At 46.4% G+C, this 24,709-nt stretch overlaps 1 protein-coding gene across 1 annotated transcript in view; it reads right to left on the minus strand.

Annotated features, from left to right (window-relative positions):
- UBASH3B (ubiquitin associated and SH3 domain containing B) overlaps positions 1 to 15,981 on the minus strand; it is a 94,600-nt gene extending 78,619 nt beyond the window's left edge. The window contains exon 1 of the mRNA XM_006275084.4: positions 15,696 to 15,981. Within this exon, the coding sequence (XP_006275146.1) occupies positions 15,696 to 15,856 (161 nt within the window). The 5' untranslated portion in view covers positions 15,857 to 15,981. The remainder of the gene's footprint in view (positions 1 to 15,695) is intronic.
- Positions 15,982 to 24,709: the final 8,728 nt, after the last annotated feature.

Raw genomic sequence — 24,709 nt, forward strand, 5'->3', positions numbered from 1 at the left:
GAGTAAACTCCAGAGTATGTTCCCCCAGCATACGCATGTCATGTGTCTGCACCATTTCTTTTCACAACCCTTAGCACAGTTTTCCATACCGCTCCCATCACTTGAGGTAGGGAAGTATTATACCTGCTTTTAAGGTGGGCGGTAAAACCTCAGAAAGACGAAGCAAATTGCCAAGGGTTAAAGACCAATGCTACAAAGGAGCAAAGAATCAAACGTGGGGCTTTTAATCCTCTGTCACTAGGCCATCCCTTCCTTCAGTCCTCCCTTGCCCCCCAGGGTTGTCTTCAGAGATGACAGTCATTACTGCTCCAGCTATTTCTAACGGAGACTTGCCACTCTGGGCACCCCCTGGTCTGGCGTGTGAAAACCTGATGCTCCAAGACAACGCCCTGAGGCTGCCTTGGCTGGTTTTCATCCCGTGCTCGGTGTGCTTACATGTCAGACAAACTTCCTGTTTTATTTGACAAGGTTTTCCACTGACCATCTAAATGTCAGAAAGAATTAAAAACAGAAACCCTTGGTGGGAGTAGCGTCTCCTCCGCGTTCCTCGGGTCTCCCCGGCTTAAGAAAAGGTGCTGTGCAGCAAGGGGCTAGTAGGACTTGAGCCCGCGTGGCTCCTGAAGATCACAGAGGTCTTTGGGCAGCAGTGAATCGCATCTAATTTGCGGAGGTCAGAGCCTGCCAGGGGGTCGTGTGAAAGCACGGATCCTGGAAGGAGTTTCGACAGAGAAGGAACCATGCCCTCCTGTTTCAGGATCATATGTATGTTCCTTTTACCCATCCCTGCACCGGCACAGTCTTATTAGCCACCCTGGAAGGGGTGAGACTATGTATGGTCTGACACCCGCCTTGTCCCCTGGAGAACCTAGCGCTAATAATTGTGTTAGATTCACAAGCTGGGCCTCCATGAGGCCTTTTTTCCTGCTTGTCTCCTTTATTGCTTCTGCTGTGGTTAGTGCGAGCAGCAAGTAAGGGCAGATTCAGAGAGGGAACAGTGGTGTGGTTGCACCCCCACTTTCAGACCAAACCACAGGAGCAGCAGCCAGGGACTTTAAGTCCCTGAATCAGATAAAAATCCCTCCCTTCCCTCTCCATGCTCAGCAGCAGCATGTTGCTTCTCTCCCACTTCCTTCTCCTCTCATTTCCCTCCTCTCACCCACTGCATTTGTAGTCCCCAACTGCCCCAGGGGTGGGGGACACTACAGAACTGCTCCTGCCTTGCTCCAGCTAGGCTGTGCAGGAAGCCAGGTTCAGCTGGGGACAGCAGCAGCAGTGGGTGGGATCCTCCTCCCTGCCCAGTCCCCCTGGGTGTTATCCAGCAGCCTGTTGAGGGAAGGGAGAACCTGCCTGTTACTGCTGGCGTCCCCAGCTGAGCCCAGCTCACCGCACAGCCTGGATGGAGCAAGACAAAAGCAGCCTTGGAGCTCTCCCCATCTCTGGGGCAGCCAGGGGCAGCAGCAGCAGTGGGTGGGGGGGAAGGAGAAGAATGGGATGGGGGGTACAGACTGCTGAGCACAGAGGAGAAGTAGAGGGAGGCCATTCTTACCTGATTCAGGGACTTAAAAAAAAAAGTCCCCAGCCACTACTCCTGTGGCAGTCTGGCCACCCTTAGTCACTGCCACTGGTGAAGACAGGGAATGTTTTAAGAAAATAAGAAAAAAAAAAGTGTTTAAGAAAACAAGCCTAGGACAGGTATAGCTACACCTTGCATGTGTAGCTTCAGGCTTGAAGGATACCAGCACTTTCTTCTACCCTGTGCATTTAACAAGAGAAAACTGCAACATGGCAATCCTAGGTATGGAATATAGGAGCCAGCAGTCCAGGTCCTGTAACATCCTTAGAGCTGTGCATTTTTCCGGTCTATTTTAGCCCTCTTGGCTTCATTTTTTTTCAAAGCTCCACTTGCACGGGATCGGCCCATCCAAAATTCAAACAAGGCAGAAAAGCAACAACCAGTCAGAAGCATTTCCTAGGAAAACAGCGAGATTCCCAATGACCTTGTTAAGGTTGAATGACAGAAGAATCCTAGCAAGACGCATCTCTCGGGCATCCTATGTGTAAGACCACCTAAACTGACTCAAAACACAGAGATACTATCCTATGCCAACACAATGCATTTCCAGGGCAGCTAAGAGCCCTGTGCCTATATGACAGCTTTCAACGGCTGGTAGGCATGAAAAACAAAGCAAAGTAAACCCTGAAAAGCTCAGAGATGAGACAGTTGGAAAAGATTTAAAACACTTTGATCCAAATTGGTATCCTCAGTTGTTCAGCAGGAGTCTCCATTAAGCTCAGTAAAGTGCGTTGACCTCAAAAGTTAAGAACTTCGTTTGAAGCAAGTTCAGTTTCTCTCAAAGAAAAGGATATCTAATGAGCTTCGCTAGGAAAGAGAAGAGCAGGAAAATTAAATTTGAAATGGAAAGTTCCCGTAAGTGGTGAGCTTTCATGACAGCAGGTCATTTTAGGGAGGAAATAAGATTTCTTGTTTGCAAAATTGGACCCATTTTTATACAATCAAAATGAAGCTCAACCCTCCCCTCCACCCTAAAACGGGCAGGTTCCTGGCTGGAGACAGAAGCCCCTCATCTTGCAGCTGGCTTCACTTGAGCAAAGTCCTGTGCCTACATTGAGTCATGGCGTATCTCGGGGGGCTCATGCTGGCATTTGCCAGTGGTACTGTTGCAAAATCAGGGCTACAGGTTACATAGGCCGAAAGATGCCCCTGAGAGAAAGAAAGTGAAGGTGAATGGGAAGGACAGTTGGACAGGCCTAAAGCAATGATTGCTATTAGGGTGCCTGTGGTCTTCCCATTGCAATGTTGCAATGGAAAGGTGTACCACAGCCCTGTGACATCATAACTTGCTCAGCGCTGGATTTCTTTTGATGCCCAGGGCTTAGCTCCATGGATCCATCTCGAATGCTTCTTTGCTCACAGCCCTCTGTGCTTGGCTGGATTTACCCTGACACATTTCAGACTAGCACCCGGGAGACTGTCTGCTCAGGCACTCTCTGGGAAACGGCACTGCAATCTCTTATTATGTGCAGCGGCTCTTTAAAGTGTTCTCAGGCCCCGGGTGCTTTTAGTGAATGCAGCAAAATGGACATCCTGAAGGTGTGCTGATAACAGGCCCCTATGCAGAACCAGAGAGGTCACCATTTATTCACTGCTCTGTATAAAGGTTCGCTTTAGGGCACCTTGCAAGATGCCATTGGAATTTATGTTGCTGCTTGCTGCACGGCTCCTTTACACAGCCAGTGGCCTAAATGCAAGAGAGAATCAGACCCGGCTATGATTCATCAGAGAGCAGTTTGAATTTTGACGCTGAACAGCTTGCTGTTTGTCCAGTTGACGCTTGCTAGGCATGACTAATGACTCTCATAGCAGAGCATTGCCGTGGAAAGAAATATCGATTGTGGGGTATTTAAAAAATAATAGCAGAACCCAGAGGGAAATACTATGGTTCTTGGTGGGGAAATTGTAATACTGCTTTGCAGTCATAGAGTACCCTCATCATAGTATTTGTCTAACTTTAAGGCTCCTTCTGCAAATCAATACAATGTATGTCTCTGGTTCAGTTTCTTCACCTGGCGAATTGGGTGATCCAATTATCTTTCACAGGTTCTGGAAAACAGAGACACAGTCTAAGCTCTCGTGAAAAATTCACTGAGGAGGATGAAACTCGCCCCCTGCAAAAGATCTTGCACATCACTTAAGATCCACGTGACACCCCGTGTAGTGAGGCACAGCTTTACACTGGCCCTCTGCACAGGGACACAGTGTACCTTAAATTTAACATTATTCTTGATTAGAAAAATCAAAAGGAGAAGATCTCATTCTGGGCAATGCTGAAATCATTCCCTGTTGTGCTGGCTAAGACCGTCTCCCTGTTTTCCTGTGATTTCTCCCTGTCTGTATCCATTTGTGGAGTCTTGTCCTGTACCTAGCTTGCAAGCTTTTAGGGCATCAGTCTTCTTGTTCTGTACTTGTACATGGCCTGGCGCAACGGTGTGCTGCTCCATGTCTGGCGCTTATGGGCCATATGAAAAAAAAACATTAATAAAAGATTTTATTAATGGAGAACTGGAGAACTATAATTTTGGTGTAAAAGTTCTCTCCCATCCTCGGCGAAATAATCAATAATTTAGGAAAATGAGGGTACCAGTTCATGACAGGTGTCTCCAATGTTACTTAAAATATCCCTTCTACAGGGAAAGTTAAAAGTATATTGCTTTTAATTATTTAGTCTAGGTTAAAAACAGACTTAAGTATTTTGCTCAGTGATGGTAGTATTGGTAACTGAATCAGACTAAAGTAGTAAAAATGTTTTATGGGGAAGATGGTGGACAAGATGAGTATTTTTGTATTTTTAAGAATCAAGAGAAGAAACATCTCTCTAACCCACTCCCACCTCTGCCACAGAAGCTATTCAGCAGTTACTATTCACAATTAATTCTGAACAGTCATGAACTGCAGCACCCAGCTAATAATACAGAAATGGAAGCAACATCATATGCCTTAAATTATTTGCAGTAATGGAGATGGGAAGAGCGTGAGCGATAAAGCTTTTTCAGTGTTAAGCTATTAAAGGTCTCTGCATTTATCAGGGTGCTGGTATCTTCTGCTTATCCTCACATTTATAGCGCAGAAGATGGTTATCCTAACATTTGCATTGGGCTGTTGTTTGCTCAGCAACATAGTTAACCTTCTACTAGCATTTCCCTGATAAACTCCTATGGACCACGGCTGGCCTTCAAAAATTTGCTCTGGTGTTTGTACAAAAATCTCTGGTCCCAGGGACAGCTGGGGAGTCTGGGAGAAACAAACAGTTAAACAAAACTCTTTTGACCATGTCTTCCATACCATTCATACCAGGATCCAATTTAAAATGGCTCTCATTTTGAAGATTTACCCTGCTGGCTGGTGTGTGCTGCTGTGTGCGTACAACTAGTACAACGCTGTAAAAACACAAATATGCTCAACACCCCACTGCCTTCCTTCAGCAGGGCCTCCTGGCATCCTCGGATATATCAAGACAGGCACAGCCACTGTGCCCTCTTAAGTGGCTCTTATACATGTAAACACCTGGCATAATCTGATGCCATCTCATAAACTAGCTCTGTGCACTGGGGTTGGGGTGGGGGGATACTTTAAAAAGTGGCTTGTACCCTCGGGGCTGGACACAGTCAAAGATGGAAGGTTGGACAAGAGGGATATGGGGTGGCAAATCCTGTATTTGCTCTAAGTTCAAACAAGGATAGGTTAGGTCTGGAACATTATCCGTGTAGCATCCAAAACTTCGGCGGAGGTGAATTCAATGAGTCATTCTCCCAAACCCATCCTTTTTTTTCCCTTCCAATCATCCTTTTCCTGCCCACCACAATGCTCCCTAGATTCAGAAGCTCCGTGCATGACTGGACAAATTAGAATGTGCTGATCCGCCGGGACTGCAATAATGCAAAACAAAGCCGAGGCCCGTTATTTCCAGTTGTGTTTATATAGGGAGCGAGTTATGTACAGGCGCTGCGCAGCACTCCATTGTAATGCACAAAGCCGGAGTCTTGGGGCTGGAATCCAAAATGCTGTCAGCCACTAAACTACGGCCCTTTTGATGATTCTGCTTGTTGAGGATAATTAGGATGGCGTGGTACACACACTGATGTCTCTATTCTTTCCTGCAACCATATGGCATATGCGAGGAATCCAGCATGAAGGTTGGCTCGAATTGGGGGGGGGAGATTTTCAAGCACATCTTAGCAGCTTCAGATCCTGTTTCATTTTCACAAGTGACTCAGAAGCCTCACTGAACAAGGGCTCCTAAAGGGTAAATCACTTCTGAAAATGGGCTTTGGGTTTCTAAGCCTCTTAAGGCAGGTTGAGGCTGCTGCTTTGCTGCGCCCCTTGCTCCTGGCCCACTCCTGAGAAAGTGGCAGTGTAGCGGCATGGAGGGACCCTCAACACCAGCTCAGACTTGCTCTCAGATCCGCTATCCTGGGTGGGTTTACTTGAGAGCATTGGTTGCTCTGACCCTCTGAGGGACAGGATGTCCCTTTGGCTCCGAGTTCAGGGTGCTTAGCATCCTTACAGGGCTGGGTGCCAGCATAGAAAAAATGGAAGAAATTTAAGCCAAACTTCCTGGCTTCTTTCTAAAGAAGCTGCTGCAGCCTTCTTCAGGTATGGTTAAAAAAGCTGCTGGTTGCAATAGTTTCTGAGGGGGAATAACCAGCATTTTCTGCAAATCAGGCACCTCTAATGCATCTCAAACTGGGCACTCAAAATCACTAGTTACTTTGGCTAATCTCAGTCTCTGGGATCAGCAAGGCTGCACCAGCACTAGTGACTTGTCATTGAAAGCTGACTCAAGGATACTCCAAGTGTAAACTGAGACCTGATGTGTGAAGGAAAAGGATAGGAAAGGAAAGAGATAAAGGGGGTATGAGTCTACGGCTCTAAGTCACAGTAATGTTTTGAGTCCATGCAGCATTTGTTTGGAAGCTGCTCCAGCTCCCGGTGTGGACAGATCAGGCCCTATACTCCCAAGTCAAATGAACCAAGAGAGAAAAGCACAAGCAAAAGTTATTTTGCCAGCACTTGGGTCTGATCCCAAATTGGACTACAGTCCACAGGGGACTTTCTAATTCCTAACTACTCCATGACACTGCAAATGTTGGATAGCCTTCAGTTTGGAGACAGGAGTTACAGGTCTGCTTGCTGACTTGCTTCTGAACCAGGAGCTCACCACATAGCACTATTTCTGGATTTAAAAGCCAACTGCACGTACACACAAACTAGATCTCCCTCCTCCCACCAAAAAGAAAAAAAAAGGTGGACATGCAAGTTAAAACTTCCCTTGGGATGCATCATTCTGCACAATCGACACTTGCCCAGTCAATAACTAGCGTCCAGTTTGCCCAGATCAGGAATGACTGCTCTTTGGTTCCACCTCTCCCAGCTCCCCTCCAACCAGGGGAAGATATATGCTTACTATGAAGCAAATACAAAGATAGTTCAAGAAGAGCCCCAGAGCATGACAGCCCGCAGTGCTATTGCTACGATACCACTTTAGGCTGTGATCTTATCACAGCGACAGGCTTGGTCAGTTCTTGTATGAGAAGGTTCATTTTAGTGCTGACAATATGCTAGGCCTCTTCCATCTACGGCCCTGAACCAGCAATGAGCAACGGGGCAGCGGATCACTGGTTTCTCACTGCACAGGCATCTGCCAGCACCGAGCTTACTTTGAGACTGAGGCCTAAGGCAGCACTGAGCTAATATCCTAGTATGGTGTTGAGCACAGCTGGGTTACTGATGGCTGCTTGCAAAACCAAGCCTTTCCACTCATTAGAGATGCTGGATTTAACATTCAGGCCAGATTACTATTCAGCTGATTGCATTAATTTGCCTCCCTAACTTTCCCTGCAAATTTCAACTTTCTACTATGTCCTGCATGTCTTGTCCTAAATCGTGGAGTAATGTGTCATTGTTGCTGTTGTCACATTTAACAACAGAAATGGCTGCATTTCAGTGGCAGTTAAAGTGGGATGAAATGTGTTAAAGCGAGTACAGCAAGGTATTATCTTAGTGATGCTCAGTACTAAGAATCCCTCATTTTGACATTAAAAAAACTCCATAGCGTGTCGCTGCCTTGATCTAAAAGAAGGAAGGAGAATTAGGAAGAGCTGCAAACAGCTATTCTGTGCTTGCCTATCCTTACGTGGAAAATTCAGTACTTCTGTAACAACCCCAAATATTCTGCATTTATTGTAGTAAGACCATGCATCCCACCCCACTATCCTCAAACTACTGCCTTGGCTCCCTGTTCATCTCAAAATCTATTTCAAAGTGATACTTGGTATTTAAATGAACTCTATGAATTTGACCCTGCACATTTGGATAAGAGTTGCAAAGGGGATTAGGGGAGTTGGGAGTCCCATTTTCAGAAGTCACTTTGACCACGTTAAACTTGTTGGCAATCAAACATTGTCGGGCACCTAAATCTGCTTCTTAGGCTCCCCGAGTGCCTAAGTCACATTTGGAAATGTGATTTAAGCTTCTAAATCACTTAGCCCTTTCACAGTTCTTGAGACCTTGTCACTTCTCTCTGCAGATGTCTACAAGGTCACATCACTGACTTTTCTTTCTTGGTATAGGATCCTTCTCCTGCGAGCTACTTGAACAATTTCCCTTTAACTCTCTGCCTGATCAGTCATCCATCTTTCCATTTCTACTCTAATCATTTTTCAAACCTCTGATTGTTTATTTCCTTTGGTTATTGACTATTTTATTTTGTGACACATTATTGAAATCTCTGATGCATTTCAGTATCCGGCTTTCATGAAAGGCACTAAAAGAAAGCTGTCGTTTTATGGCCCGTTTATCAGAATTACTACTTGTTTCCCTTCTTACCCATTCTGATTTCCTACAAACTTCCCCGCCCCACCTCTGATCATAGTAAATGTATGCAAAGACAGGGCTCCTTTAGACCTCTTTTCTCAGATAAGAAAGGTAGCCTTGTGGCCAAGTTACTGGACTGAGACTCAGCAGACTGGGGATCAACTTCCAGCCCCAGAACTAGTACAGGTCTTTTTAATCCCTCTGGGCCTCAGTTCCCTCTGTGTAAAAAGGGGGCAATAATAGAAGAAACATGGAAGTATTTAAATCATTACAGCAGAGGATTGCCTTTGAGTATATGTAGATTTCAGGCCTTTAGGTCCTAGGATAATAGAAAGAAAAAAGAAAATAAGCCTTTAATCTCACAGCAGAATTTGCAGTGAAGTCAATGAAATTTCCATATGGGGGATGACAGTGAGATACAGCCTGAAATCTAGGTTTGCTGAAGCCTTTCTTCAATGTTTCTTCCCTACAGCTGCTAATTCAATTGCAGTATCTGTGCTCCACTGCACAGTACAGACTTTTTGGAGCTATTCCAGCACAGATGTACGCAATTGTTCAGAGGCCCCAATGCTGAACCTAGGAATTGCAGTATATGAACTAGACCAGCTAATTTCTCAAGCTATTACCAAAACCACAATGCAGAATCTCATCTATTTAAAAAAAAAAATAAAAAAAATAGTGAGTGCAAAAAGGCTTGTGCCTCCCAACTTAAATAAACATGTTGAAGGATGAAAAATAAACATTACTGAAAGAAAAGCAGATCGGGGCGAGTAATTTGTAAGGGTTCCCTCATTCAGTGAAGTTTGCCTCCTGTACTTCCAACGAAGTGAAGAGATCATGAGTCTCTCTGGAAAAACCTTGCTACTTAATTTGTTCACTGAATAATCTGTTGGGCTGCAGCTCGCTTTTGAGTATTCAATATCTGCATTGGCAGTGATTTTGGTAATATATATATATATTTATGACTACTGTATTCTTATCGTGGTGCCCAGAGACTCCATCCAAAACTGAGACCCATCTATTTTAGGTACTATAGAAACATGAAGTTAAAGATGCCTCCTACTCTGAGGGCTTACAGCCACGGCACAGATATGTTATCTCCTATCGCGGAAAAGTCATTTGCTCTAGCACGATAACAAACTCAAAATATGCTTTCTTCTGATACAGCCTTAAAAATGACCACGCCCAGCAATAATCATCATCAATAACATTTAATAGGGACCGAAGTCATCCCTGTACAGAAAGTCAACACAACGCACGATGCATCGTGCAAGTCCTCCTTAAGGCCCGAGAGGCTTTCATGAGAATGAAGTGATACTCAGGTCTTTGCTGGTTCTCTATACAGGAATGAATTTTCAGCCCAGAATATCTGCAGTTGTTTAGCAGGCTATGGGTATGGACAAAGGGAAACCAAATTAATTTACAAACGGAGGATTATTTACATCCCTTTTTCCCTTTCCTTTGTTTGTTTTGTTTTGCAGTGCAGTCCCTTCCGCTTAAAACACCCACGGCAAATGTGGGCACTCATTTATATCAAGCAAATTGCACTAGCCATTTGCTTTCCCTGGAAATTTCAGCAGCAAAGGTATCCTGATGCCTATTAAACAGGCAGGCTATTTCATTCTGACTCAGTAGTGAAACTGGTGAGAACAACCAAGTCCAGCCAAGAAACTGAAGATCTTTTTAGCTCCAGTGCTAAGGCCAGCCCTCCTCTTCCTGTCCAGGTCATGTAGTGGGCGGTATAAAGCCATTAACTCTGTGATCCCACTATAAGCGGAGGGGACTGTCTTCCCCCAGTACTAGTGCAACTCTACAGGGACAGGAGGGCTCCACAGCCTTTCTGTCCTGGAACAGAGCATGGTGTTGCTATGTCTGTTACTAGGCAAACACGGTTTTTAGCAGTGGAGAAAACATGTTTGAAACAGGAGAGGGGATTTCACCATTTGTTGAGTCACTGCACCATGAGGAGGATTGTGAAGCAATACATTCCCATAATCTAAATCTTACTGGCCGTCCTAGCCACTGAGGACCAAATGAAGCAAATAGCTTTGTTTCTGCTGTGACAGGGGACACAACGTGGTACTGCTTTGTTGGCTCACTCCTCTGTAGCCCCCCTCAGTGATTCAGTGCCGAGCTAAATCCTGGTGATCTCTGGCACTGGGTGGGGAAGCACAGAGCTGAACCATAGGGATAAGTGTCTTGGATCTGTTGTGACCTGTGCGACCACCACCAACCGCAAAGGTAACACAGCTGCTTGCTGCAGTGCTTGCCCCACCTGCGATGAAGACCCGCAGTGGTAGAGAAGAAGTCTGCAGTATCGTTCTTGCTCAGGCAACATTAGCTCATGATTTTAGGGCTAGGGTTTCCAAGAATATATCCCCTCTGCTAACAATTAGGTCCGTCCACAGGCACAGCCTTACAAGAGTGGGGCTGAGTGCCAAATTGAGTAGGAGTGGATTAAACAAACCCCAAACCGAGAGCTGTTATAGCTACACGCTGTAGCAATACTGGCCTACTGACATGGTGCTGTGCCGACCTCATGCCTCCAGGTTGGGAGGGAGGGATACATTACTCTGATGCTAGAAGGGAGATGTACATTCGGTAACAGGCTGCCCCATCCTGATGAAGAGTCCTCACATGTCCCCACTTTCCTCTTAGTGGATCACACGTGAAAGAACAGAACGCTTTTAATTTAGGCGGCTTGCTTAGATTTTGTACTGCACTCCAAATGAGACCAATTTCACTTTTGCTTTAAGGACCTTCACTGGCTGGCTTTCTCCAGCAACAGGACGGTGTCACTGTGTGTTGGCTCACAGCTGGAACCCCAAGTGACATTTTTACACGTGCACTTTCACAGAAGGAAGAAAAGAAATGCAGAGGTTCTAGTTCACGTTAGATTTGTACCCTTCCATGTTTCCGTCCTTCACTGAGGGCTTTGCTTCTTGAAACTTGAAAACCAAATTGCGAACATGTGAGTCGGGACTATCAGATCATCCAGGATAACTGCCTGCTAAACACAAGCCGTTTTGTTTCGCCAGCTCCCCTCTATATTAAACCTCTATCCTGCGTTAGACTAAAAAAATCCAAAAATGAAATATCCACCACTCACATACCCAGCGCTCATTTTTTGTAAACTCAAACATGTGCTCTTGCCCCTTAAGAGTCACATGGCTGTAGTGCTACACAGGCATGCATACTATGCACAGATTTCTAAATTACACATGCATGCATAATAGTTAGTTAAATGATCCCCTGTGGTTTCAGTGGTCTGTAATTACATTGCGTCTCCCCTTATATTTACTCTCAGGAAAACTATCAACAGTTATTAAAGGGAGTATCGTACAGGGAGAAGAGGCACTGGCAATAAGATTATATCTTTGGGTGCCCCTTACACAAGAGACGCATGACAACAAGACAAGAGAAGACATTTTGGAGCTAATAGAGAGTCAGGATGTAAGAACCTTTGGTGTAGAGAAAGATGAGTAATGAAGTTCAAGCTCCAGGACCGAACTCAGGAAAACTAGAGGCCAGTATCTACCACTGCCCCAGACCTCGGGTGCCCCTGGGCATATACCTGCTCTCTCTGCATCTCAGTGCCTTATCTGCAAGTGGGGATAAAGCTACTTCCTTAGTTTACAACCTAAACAAGCAAGACAGGCAATGATGGGCCGGGGTATCTCGTCCCGTATGAATGTATAACACATGCCCCAGTGTGTCTTCACTTTTGGCTGGGGTCTTTAAAAGCTACCATTTATTTGCACTGCAGTAATTACATGGTATCTCCCAAAAGCATGTTACAGAAATGGTCCCAAAACACTTGCACTTGAAACAAACTCCCTGCTATGTTCTGAGCAATTACTGACGAGTACATTCGCTGGTTGGTAGTAACAATTGCCAAGACCCGCTCTGTCATAACATTTTTTTAAAATATAGCTGAATTGAACTGCATCTGTCCCTGGGAGAGAGGGACACAGCACAAGAACAGCATATTGCACATGAAATGGAACAGAAAGAGAAGACTCTGGCCAAACACGCTACCGCAAAAAGCCTTCTTCCTGAGCACAGGGCTTAAGTAGACAAGATTGGCCTTTTTATTTTGAAAAAAGCCCGGAGCCTTGTTCTTCTTCCCGTTCCACTGTATTTACATCACTTAAGCTTCACTGATTTCATTACTCATTTCAGATTTATACCAGCACCAAAGAAAAGCACCAGATCCCCAATCCTATGTGCCCACACAGAGTAAGCTGGCTAGATCTAAGAAGAATAAAGGATGGACTTACCAGTGTCATGATTTGAACCAGTGAGTCTCCACATCTGAAACTCAAAACTTCTGTGACATCCCTTCTAGACAGAAAATTCCTGGGTCAGCAGGCAGCCATTAATCTAACTTGCCTATATTTGACTGCTAAATGATAATATTCTGGACTTGTAGGGAACTTTTCAGCTTTTATTATTTCATCAGGTAGTGGGCAATAGTTCCTCCCACAATAAGTGTATGAACTAAACCCAACGCATGTTACGTAAATTAGAATAAGTCTCATTTTACATATGGGGAAACCAGGGAGTTAGAGAGGGGGAGAGACTTGCCCAAGGTCACACAGCAATTAGTTTGCAGAACTGAGGGAAGTGAATCCTGAGTCCCTGTTTGGTGACCCAAGCACTGGGTCCCATTACTGCTGTTACCGACTCCAACCGCTGGGCCACTCAGTCAGCCCATTGAGCCATTACTCTTAAATGCAAACTGGGAAGGGCTGAGTTGTAAAGAGCCTATCGAAGAATTAACATTATTTGTGTTAAAAAGTCCAACTATAACCACCCCGCTGGAAGGTGCGAGGTGAAAGAAGGCCGGAGGAATTTCACTGGCTGTCGTGATGTTACACCGGAGTCTGGCACCTAGCGGTTACTGGTTCCTTGTAGTCTAGCAGCAAACAGACATCTTGGATCTCATTCCCTGTGGCTCAGTAGATTTATAGCTAGGAGTTACGTATAGAATATAAACAGCTATTTGTATTTCAGGTATGATAAAACAGAGGAAGAGTTTAGTTTTCTCTTGTTCAAGGGACCAATTCTGCAGCTGCTCCATCTGCAGAATTTCTGTCCTTCAGTGGGATTTGGAAGCATACAGTGGGGTTTTGAAATTGGACCTGGAAACTGCTGTGGTAGCGCACACAGTGTATCCCAGCTGATAGTCAGGCATGCTCTGGTTTCCAGGAGACTGCGTGTGCCCCTAACACTGTACTACAAAACTCAGCCATTTGCTTGCAATGATCTATGGAGACTTTCCTCTGGCACACCTTTTTGGGCGAGCCAAATGAAAGACCCTTCGTTCCAGTGACCCCTTGCATTCCTTACCATATCTCAGTGCATTCCTATGTGACACCTGACAAAGGCTTGTTCACTATTCACCAGGGGCCCAGTATGTCTTTTGCAGAGCTCAAAGGTCCTCCATAGTCCCCTCTCCAGCCCTCGTAAGCAAGGCACCAAGGCGGCCCACCAGTGCAAGATGGGATGCTGGCTTTTGCCATGTGGCCAACTGTCTAGACATGGGTCTGCCATCCCAACCACCCATTTTGCAGAGGAGATCGAAACAGATGACCGCCACTTTTAATGAGCAGCTTTGGCTGCACTTGGGCAGGTGATTTACAGGAGAGAGTCTACAGAGCCTCCCAACACTCCTCTGAGCCACCCAGTTCTCTCTTCAAGGGTTTGCAGAATCATGATTTCCACAGCTGAGTTCATAGAAATAGAAGACAAGGCTGGAAGGGACCTAGCGAGGTCACCTGCCCCTCTTCCCACCCCAAGGGGCAAGGCCCCTCTGTATTGCAGGGGAATTGGGATTCAGGGTGCCTGGACAAAAAGCAAACTGAAGGGGGATATTGGGGTGAAGACCCAGGTGATGATTTCCAGTGCTCCCTAAGAGGGTTGGGCTTTCCAGTCTTGTCTAAAATTCAGAGCATGTAGGCTGAAAGGGACCTCGGAAGATCATCCTGTCCAAAATTAGCAGGGACCCGAGCACCTGCATCCCTTAAGTGGCTCTGAAAATCTTAGGGTCCTCCCTTCACACTTGCATAGAAAATCGGTACCTGGTTTAAAGACTTCTTCTGGGAAACAGCAACCTGTTGGGATTCCTCCCTCCCCACTGCCATAAACCTCCCATTTCTCGGCCTGGGGATTGTTCCATGGTATACCGATGACATCGTCTCCTAGCACTCGGCTTTTATTTGTATTTTGCCTCTTATTTACGTTTTACTGGCCGTGCATTTGTAATATTTTCAGGGACTGCCATGCCACGCCAGGCGCTACATGCTACATTGCATGTTATCCCACCCCAGTAGAAAGTTTAACTGATTACCTTTCCTTTTTAAAAAAAAAGATATATTTCAAGTTTGAGCTAGGTTTGCTTTGGTGTGCATTTTGTACAGTGACCGGCGTTTACATGGGAGGGGGGTATTTCTGCTACCTGCACCAACCCTATTTTTCACATGTAACTTCTCCTACCTTGTAACAGCTCAGAGATTTTATAGATTTCATAGGTTTTTAGGGTCGGAAGGGACCGCAGTAGATCGAGTCCGACCTCCTGCCCTGGGCAGGAAAGAGCACTGGAGTCAGGTGTACCCAGGCTTTGGTGTCATTTGTCCACTATAGAGCGAGAGCAAGCATCCCACGTAACAAAGTTTCTCATCTGAAGGCTAAATACAAATCCTAACCGGTTGTCAAACCTGACACGACTGCCACGCAGGTAAAGGCTGGATGCGAAGAATAGAAACCGCGATTACTTCCCCCAGCTAGTCTGAGCCATACGCCAGCGCCTTTCCTAGCCAAGACCCGAGCGTTCATTCACATGGCTCCGTCAGCGTGTCGCTTTGCAAGCGGCGCCTTTCCACGCCGCGTCCTAGGGTCGCCCCGGGGCTACCGACCCCGGCACGGCGATGGGAAGGGCTGGACTTGGACCCCCCCCCACACTTGTCCTTGCGCCCAGGCTTGGCTCTGCCTCAAGCGCTGCAGAGGGCGGCCAGGCGCAGGTGACTGCCTTGGGGCGCGGAGCCCGGCGCGGCAGGGCCCGGCCGCAGCGCGGATGCGCTGTGACCCTCCCGCCGCCGCCGCCGCCGCCGCCGGGCGTCTTACATAAACCCGGAGCCGCCGGTTCGAGGCCGGGGCCGGGCAGGTGGCAGCGCAGCCCCCCCCGGGGCCGCTTCCACCCCACCCCGAGCCGCGATGTGCAAGCGCCCCGGCCGCCGGGGATGCGGGACGGGGCGGCACGGGAGGGGACGGGAAGCAGGCAGGCAGGCAGGAACCGACTTACGCCCTGGCTTTGGGGAAGCCCATGGAGAGGAGGATGTCCAGGGACGAGCCGTGCTTGATGGTGCCGGCGCGGTGCTGCCGGTTCCTGCGGGGGATGACTTTGCTGTACAGCTCCTCCTTGGCAGCCATGGCGTGCGGCGGGGGGCTCCCGGGCTGGGCCATCACTCGGCCATCGCCGCCCGGCCCGGCCCGCGGGGCGGCTCCCGAGCCCGGCTCTCAGCGCATCGCCCGCCCGCCCGCCCGGCCGGCCCGGGACCCGCGCGGGGCGATTTCTGAATGGAGCCGACAGACGAGCGAAGCCCATGTGGGCCGGGGCGGGCCGCTTCCCTGCCTCTGCCCGCGGCCCGCCCCTCTCTTAAAGCGGCCGCGGGAGGGAGCACGCCGGTCCCGGCGGGGCTAGGCATGTCCTCGGGGTGGTGAGGGGGGACATGTCATCATTGGGGGGGGGGGGGGTGCAATGAGGTGACATGTCTAGACCGACATGCCTACACCCACAGCCCCTCGTCGTCAGGGAGCGTGTCATGTCACCTGTCACCGGGGTGGATGTGTAACCATATCATCCCTGCCGCTGATGAGCCACTTCTGGGGAGCAAAGCCCCAACCTGGGCTCAAGGAACCTCTGCCTGCCGCTGTCCCAGGGTTGATCCAGCCGCCTGTGCCGGAGCGGCCAGGATTGCCGGGAGCGCGCAGGCGAACTCGGTTGAATCAGGACAAAGGTCTGGTCACACCGGTGTGAGCGTGAGACTCTTTGCTTTTAAAATGAGAAGAGGTAGATTGATAGATTCATAGATGTTAGGGTCGGAAGGGACCTCAATAGATCAGCGAGTCCGACCCCCAAAGGGCCGGTAAGGGTAAGGGCTCTTCTGCCAGGTGTCCCTGCAGGGCACGTCCAGAAGCATTTCTCTTCCTGAGGGTCCATTAAGGCCTGCGTCGCTAGAAGCCGCTGCACCCTGTCCGAGCCCCTCTCCACCCTTCTTTTCCTCTTACCTGAGAAAAGCTGCAGCAAGGGAGGTTTAGGCTGGATATTAGGACAAACTTTTTCACTAGGAGGGTGGTGAAGCACTGGATCAGGCTACCTGGAGAGATTGTGAGCCCTCCATCCTTGGAGGGCTTGAAGGCCCCGGGTAGACAAAGCCTTGGCTGGGATGATGTAGTTGGGGTTGGTCCTGGTTTTAGCAGGGGGTTGGACCAGATGTGACCTCCTGAGCTCCCTTTCTTCCAACCCTCATTGTCCATAAGTCTGAGGTGGGTGTTTGGCTTTGTGTCGCGTATGTCATTGCTCCTGGCACCAAGAGATGATCTCCCATCTATGCAAATCTTCCTCTCCCTCCATCTCCTTTGTCTTCCTCCCACCTCAAGTTTTCCCCTCTTTTCTTCCCCCTAACACACACCTCTTCCGACAGGGTGGCAGCCATTGCTACCCCTTCTGACATCCTGCAGGAGCAATACCACAACTTTTGTGTGATAGTTGGTATTTTCCTTAATACACGCACAATCCTGTTTTTATGTAAGAAATTCAGTTTTCCTTTCCAAATGAAAGTGTACAGCAGTCTGGGATGCAAAGAAAAGCTTGGAAATCAGAAAGCCATAACCAGGGCGGGGGGAAACCCATTGTACTTATGGTTCCAGAGAGGTACTTAGCTGAGTTAGGCAGAGGGCAGGACAGGGTGGCTGCTGACACCTGATAAACTAATTCAGAGAGGCAAAATTTGATGGTTTTGGCAGAGCAGCTGATGGCTGTAGCCGATGACAACTCAAGCCTCTGAACCAGATAGTCTACAAAGTGCCGCCCTGCCCTGCCAGTCTAACACTGCTAATCACCTTTCTATAGGCCTACCTTGTAATATTTTAGGAAGAAGGAAGGGGAAGGAAGAATGATTCATGATTATTTCAGTGTTTGGTGGTGGTCAGCCTGTTATTGGGATTATTAGCAACGTTGTTAATAGAAAAGAAGTAAAAAAATGCTAGTACGTTTGGGGTTTCCAAGGCATCGTAGCAATGAAATGGGATATGAGTCCACTCCCACCACTTTCATATCATCTCCTTGCCAACGCAAGATTGTTCCTGACAGTGTATTTTCTCTTGCCTTGACCCAAGTCAGGATGAGAGAGTGGGCCACATGTTGTGATGAGGCCATCAGCCTTACACTAGAGTCTGTGTTCCCACTGTGACATTAGAGCTAGCAAGTCATCATGGTGTTAGCTGAACTAACAAGCACTGTCAAAATTAAAGTACAAGGAGGGGGGACAGTAGACAAAGCGCCACTTGTTCCAGTCTGAAGTCACTTTTAACTCCTTTGATGTTTCCAAAATGCAGAGCCAGCTTCTGTTTACACCCAGGATAAATTGGACATAACTCCATTCAAGCCAGTCGGTGAAATCTCGCTCCTACAAAAGACAGTGGGTAATCAGGATCAGGATTTTTGCCAATATCATTGCATTGCTGCTAATGAGCTCAGAATCAGGTCACTAGTCTCAGAACCGTTTTAACAGAAGAGCGGCCATTCAAACAAAGGATTCTCCTTATCTGTTTACACTATTGTAGTACCTCTGGGAGCCCTAATCATGAATCAGGACCACATTTTGCTAGGCACTGCATAAAAATGCCAGTAGCCCCACAGCTGTAAGGAAGGAGGATTAGATGCTGAGGTTAGCACTGACCTATTCTGCTACCAGCCTCCTTAACTCCCGCAGTGAAATAAATATCAGTCTACTACCTAGAAAATTTTGATTGATGCAAATAACAAGCACAGTAATTGGCAAAGGCCAACAAAGGTCTGCACAGATTAGCACATTTCATCTTCATTTGATGTGGTCCAGATTAATTTCCTTAGCTCCCAAAGTATTAGATGACCTTGCAATAATAATCATTTATTTATTGCTGCAATAATTCCCAGAGCCGTGACAGGATCAGGATCGCTTGCAACGGGGGTTGCAAACACATTGTTTCGGAGCTTATGGTCTAAAGCTTGATTCTGCTATTTGCTGCATGCAGGTAGATTGCTAAACCACACTTAAGGCAACAAGTGAAAAGACCAAGGGACTTCATGCAAGACCAGACAGGTTGGTAAAACAAACAAGGTGGGAATAAGAAATACAGGATGTTCCATCACAGATTAGTTGCGGGTATAATACATGGCTAATCTTCAATTGCAATAATTGCAGCTGGCTACTTGCTTAGCTTAGCTGTAGTATTGCAAGCCGGGTAAGTGAACCATTTAGCTTCAGTCTACCTTCAAAGAGTGCTTTTGTATTAGAGCTGATTGAAATGTTCCAAATGAAAATTGTTTAACTGAAAAATGACATTTTCTCCAGCAATGAAAATGTTCGTCGCACAACTTTAATCTTTTGAAACATATTTTCTTTCCTATTCCTCACGATGAAACCTGAAAATGTTTTCAGTGGTTTAATTTCCATGTTCTAGGTTTTTCTTCCTGCATTTTCAGTAATGATATAATGGGGAAAAGTGGGAAAATAAGCTGAAAGCCTGGATGTTTTTATTCCCAAAGTTTTCAATGTTTCTTTTTGCCTGAAAAAATAATTACATAAAAATTTCTCCATTTTTAAACCACTAATTGAAAATTATTCCCAAATACGTGAAACCCTCTATGAAAACTTCTCTTATTTTTCTGCTTCCTCTTCTCTCTTTGGTCTTGATTCTCCAGTGACTTAGGTGTGTGTTTACCCATGCGTTGCAAGTAATCGCTAGGGCCGTGCGAAGCTTCAGGTGGTGATTCGATTTGCAGGAGATTGGGCCTGATTCAGTGGCTGAATCTCTGAATCCGAATCGAATCAGAGAACCAATTTAAAGGTCCGAATTGATTCAAAGCTCTACGAATCTTCGGAAGAGATCCGGAGAGCTTTGATGATTCGGGCAGTCCCCGGTGGCTGCAGCAGGGGACTGCAGGGGTAAGTACTAGGGGTGGGGGAGGGGACCATGGGGGGACCCCTGCCAGCCCCCCGATCCTGCCTGATCCCCCAGCCCCCACAACCACCACCCGCTCACCCAGCCCCCCCATGGCTGCCCCTGCCCGCCCCAGCTCGGTACTTTAAAAAATAGCCCCAGTGCTGCCGGGCAGAAGGGGGTGGTGATCCCTCGGTGGCATGTGCAGACCCCCCCACGTGGCATGGGGTAATGGGTGGCAGCGGGGATTGCCCCCACTGGCAGGAAGGGCGAATGTGGGGGGGTTTTCTTTTTTCTTTTTTTTTTTTCTTAAAGGGCCAGAGCTGGCCTGGGCAGGGCACATGTTGTGGGGGTGGGGGAGTGAGGTTGGGGGGCTGGTGCAGAGCCCCCCATGCAGTGTGGGGCAGTGGGGGGGCAGCAGGGATCACCCCCTGCCCAACATCATCCAGTGAGTTTGGGTTTTTGTTTTTTTTTTTAACAAGTGCCAGAGCTGGGGTGAGTGGGGCAGCCATTGCCGGGCTGAGAGAGCGGGCGGGAGATGGGCCTTACCTGGCTGATTTAGCGAATCGAATCGGGACAGTGATTCGAATCACCGAATCACATCACCGTCCCCCGAATCGTTGAAATGCGACGCGAGTACCAGCCGCTTCGCACAGGCCTAGTAATCACACCGACTTCAGCGGCACTGCTTACAATACGTAACGTTAAGCCTGTACATAAAGTCTGAAGAATCAGGGGCCCAGTGCATCCTCTGCTCAAATGCTGTTTTTGTGCTCTTTGATGAAACACAAATATTATCCCCTTTTACCTCCTACAGGAAAAAGCACTTTATGTGCAACTATTTATATCACTTCCTTTTACAATGGAAAAAATGCTAAAGAACCAGAGTTTTTGAGAGGGGAAGAGGTCTGTGGTGAAGAGACCTTGCTACGTATTTCAATAGAAGATGTGGCCCTAGAGGAACTTAGGCCAAGGTTACCCATGGGCGACTGATGCCTCTTGAGTCTGGGGGGCAGGGGCACCCACAGAAGCCAGCGTCGGTGGCAGGGACAGGGCTGTCGAGCACCCACAGAAGCTGCCGGTGGTGGGGATGGCCCTGGCTGTCAGAGGGGCACATGCCCCCACTACCAGTCGCCTCTGACCTAGATCCTGCCTTCCTCTGTTCTTTACAAATTACCTATTGACTAACAATAGAAATGTTGTGAAATAAATATTGCAAGAGCAGGAAACATAAAGGAAGTTTTGTTTTTCTCCTGCACAACTTCCCCCTTCAGAAGAGAGTCCAAGCCTTTCAGAAAATGGCTCAGTGAGAACTGTTTTGCATCTATTAATGATTTGCATCATTGCAGCACCTGAGTTGTACTTGTGGGCCAGAAATGCTTGGAGAACTGTGCAAACAGAATAAAAATGTGCAAAATAAGTTCAGTTAAACAGCAGAAATGTCATAAGGGTCATGTTGTTTTTAGACCTTTTGGTGCTTGATGCTAAAGTGACTTGCATCCTCGAATAATGCACACGTATCCCACAGCACCATTGGAAAGTGTATGCAGTTAAGATGTTTCCTCTGCCTGAAGAAGGGTGCTTATACCCAAAAGCTGGCAAAGAAGAATTCTTCAAACTGTTTTAGTTAGTCTAATAAATAATATCACATCTACCCAAAGAACCTCGTCTGCCTCTGCCCTTAGACCAACACCGCTACAGTCAACATCCCTGAAGTTAACAATGTATTACGCATTTGCAGGCTGAAGCTCTGAATATATGTTTCAACGGGAAACTAAGCCAGCATTCAAAATCTTGGACCAGAAGTTGGTCAGATGTGAAAACATTTCTTTTTCTATCAACTGGGAACCCCTCCACACCCCCTAAATCAACTCCAGCAAATTTCAGCTGGTTCTTTTTATTTTAAAGGCTTTGGGCTTGTAGGCTAGCAATTATTTTTGCACTCACCTGGGCACATTCAGAGTGAATACTGGTGGAAGCTGAAGGACAACATTCCTGAAGCCAATTATCTTAAACCTAAGACACCCTTGTCCTGATCATTCATACTGGTTTGCATTTCAGTAACTGGGCTGGGATGATAATTATATAAGGGTTCTGCCCGTGGGAATAGCTTGCTTCCTCTTTTGGCATCTGTCTGTCTAGGTACTTAAATGCACCTCCCTTCCCCTCATCACCATAATATTTGAGTCCCTCTAGAGAATTCAGAAATAGAAATAGCAGCTGGCTTAGTGCTAGAGAGCAGGAAACTGTATTTTGTCCAGAAGGCACTGGAAAGATTTTGGTGTATCTAATGCTACCTGTTTTACTGCAGGCTTTTGGAGGATTCATTAGGCTCTCACTCAGGAATTCACCCAAAACAGTAGGTTTCTTTTGTTCCCCTGCAGCCAACAAAGGAGGCTGTGACTTCAAATACTGTAACTGAGATCTAGGAGAAAATGGGGGGGGTAAACTCCTCTGCTGACATTAACTGGCTTAGCTCAATCAGCCACAATTAGCAGCGGCTGAGGATCTCACTGGAGAATCCAGAGAGGTCCTGAAGAAGGAAGAGCTTGATTCTGCTAACCCAGATTTACATCAGGTTGGGGAAATTATGTCTTCCTGGCTTGATATAACATCTACCTGAGCTTTGGGGAAATAGTGCTATTTTCCCCCAAATACTCAGGGGAAACTTCTGGGAGTAGGGATGTGGTTTGGAAGAGGAGGGAAATTGTAGATTTCCTGTTGAAGTTAGGTACTGGTCAAAAGGCAAAACATCCTTCTGGCATATCGCCATGCGAGAAGAAAGAGGAGAGGCAGATAACCAGCAGTGTCTTGAACCTCCCTGCCATGTGCTTGAGCTCTGAGTTTTTCAGGCTTGCTTACCCACTTAAACAAATCATGAATTAATTATGAGAAGATGCCTGGACAAACAGGTTAAGCTGTTCTTGGCTTGAAGGCCCTGGGGAGTTTCACGCTAGCAAGGAAGGCTGGTTTCCTCCTTTTCTGGCGTACGTGTGAAATGATTTGTTGGGGAAAGTCTTGTTCCCCTCCAGCCAAGTTCTCCTCTCCATCCTGTGACTGCATTGAAGCAAGCAGGATTGCACTCATGCAAATGAGAGCAGAATTTGGCTCCCTGGAGGGTCAACAGCCTTGTCTGTGAGTCTTAGCAGAAAGTCTCAGCACTGAATGGATCATAGGAAAGGAACAAACTTCTTATGGGTGGGGGTGGTCCCTCAAGTGGTTGGACAGTGTGGTCTGGTAAGCTCATCTGTATCCATTCAGCAAATAACACATCTGGGGCTTTCAAGGGGGACTGAAGCCAAGAGTAAATTAGCCCAGCAGCATCAAATCCAGTTACCGTGGAGTAGAGAAGCATGGTTAACTAATTCTTGTCATGCTCTGTTCTCTATAAATCCTGATCTGTTTTAGTAGTACAAGGGTTAGGCTGTCAATTAAGCAATTACCACTAGAACTCTTAAGTAGAGCATCTGAACACAGCAGCATCTAGCTCACATGCTACCCCATCCACTGCAGTTGTGTGTCCGTCTTGGCTGCATTTGCAAGCATCTGATTTATTATTATTATTTATTTGCTTGGATGTGGGCCAAGAGATAACTAGATACAATAGAAAACTGCAGGGATTTTCCCCCCTCCCTCCCACCTACACAGCAAAATATGCTGATCTGCAGGAGGTTATACAAAGTCTGCAGAATTTCTGCAGAGATTTTTTTTGTTGTTGTTACTATAGCTTTCTTTTTTTAATTACTAATTTTGTTCTGATTTCTTTGGCAACGTTTATATATGCTTCAAGGGATTCTTGCAAAATCTTTAGGGGAAAATATAAGGGTTCCTGATGTAAACTGAAGTTGGAATGGAAGGGTAATTTATCTCTTTTTGAAAAGAGTCTTATAAGCATAGAGTTTTGGTACCAGATATATATATCCCTGGTGTAACTCCACAGAAATTGGTAGTGTTTGGTTAGCATCAGTAATGAACTGAAACCAAGGTAGTGTCACTAGGGACAACTTCTGGCCCATTTTCATTTTTTTTTTTTACACTTTCCCTTGCAGTTTGGGTACAATACAGCACTGTATGACTGAATGAGAAAATGTAAACGACCATCAGCAAAAGTAAAAACAATTAATCTAGTTTCCTGGGGTGCGCTGAGTGAAATGGGTAAAAAAAAAATTTTAAAGGAGCTATGGTGGAGAAAAGTCCATGTAAGCTATCCTTTTTACTATATTGCAGATTTAATAACAAATGGTACTTGGTAAAACAGATGGGCAGTTTTTTAAAGATACAGTATGAGGTTTTATCTTAAAACATCCCTTTACTAGCACATATCTTTGGAGGCCTATTTCTGAGGGTTGTGTATTGGGTATAAATGTGTATGTACTGCATACACATTTGTTTAGAGAGGATTTTCCTTAGTGTATATAACCATGAAACTATAGCCGGGGCTATTAGGGAAGAAAATACAAACCTAGGTTTACATGTATTTAAATAGGATCTGACGCATACAAAACAAAAAAACCCAACTAAGCCCTATTTCAACCACAAGTTATTGTAGTCCATACTATATTTAAGTGGATTTAAATCTACATTGTATTGGATTTAAGTTAATAAAAAATCCTATACAATGTTGTAGGACCTAATAAATTAATTTATACAATTTATACTCTTCTCACCTGGGTGGATGAAGATCTACCATGTGTCTAGGCTACTGTACCGTTTAAGTCCCAATTCCTTTATATTAATGAATTTGTATCCACAGCACACAGAACCTCGGCCTACAAGGCATCTGCTTACACTGACTACTGCCTTATCTCACTGAGCAACACATTCTTTCTCTCTGACCCTGGAAGTAATCTGTAAAGATAACACTCAGCATGAACACAGCATTTTTTTATCTGCAAAAAGTTTAGTTAAGGATCAACAAACTGAGGCTTCTACCAGCGTGCTCCACTTGACTACCGGTAAAGCCCTGGCAGCAAAGTCAAGCGTGTGGATGGTTGGGGCTGTATTCAGGACGTCACACAGAAATGAATGCGTTGTTTTGCCAACCCTTTGTATATATGGATTTCCTTAAGTCCAAAGAAGCTTGCAGGGGTTTTCTCCTCCTCCTGTTTCCGG

This window comes from Alligator mississippiensis, chromosome 16 (genome assembly GCF_030867095.1).
Source record: "Alligator mississippiensis isolate rAllMis1 chromosome 16, rAllMis1, whole genome shotgun sequence".
Taxonomy (NCBI): Eukaryota; Metazoa; Chordata; order Crocodylia; family Alligatoridae; genus Alligator; species Alligator mississippiensis.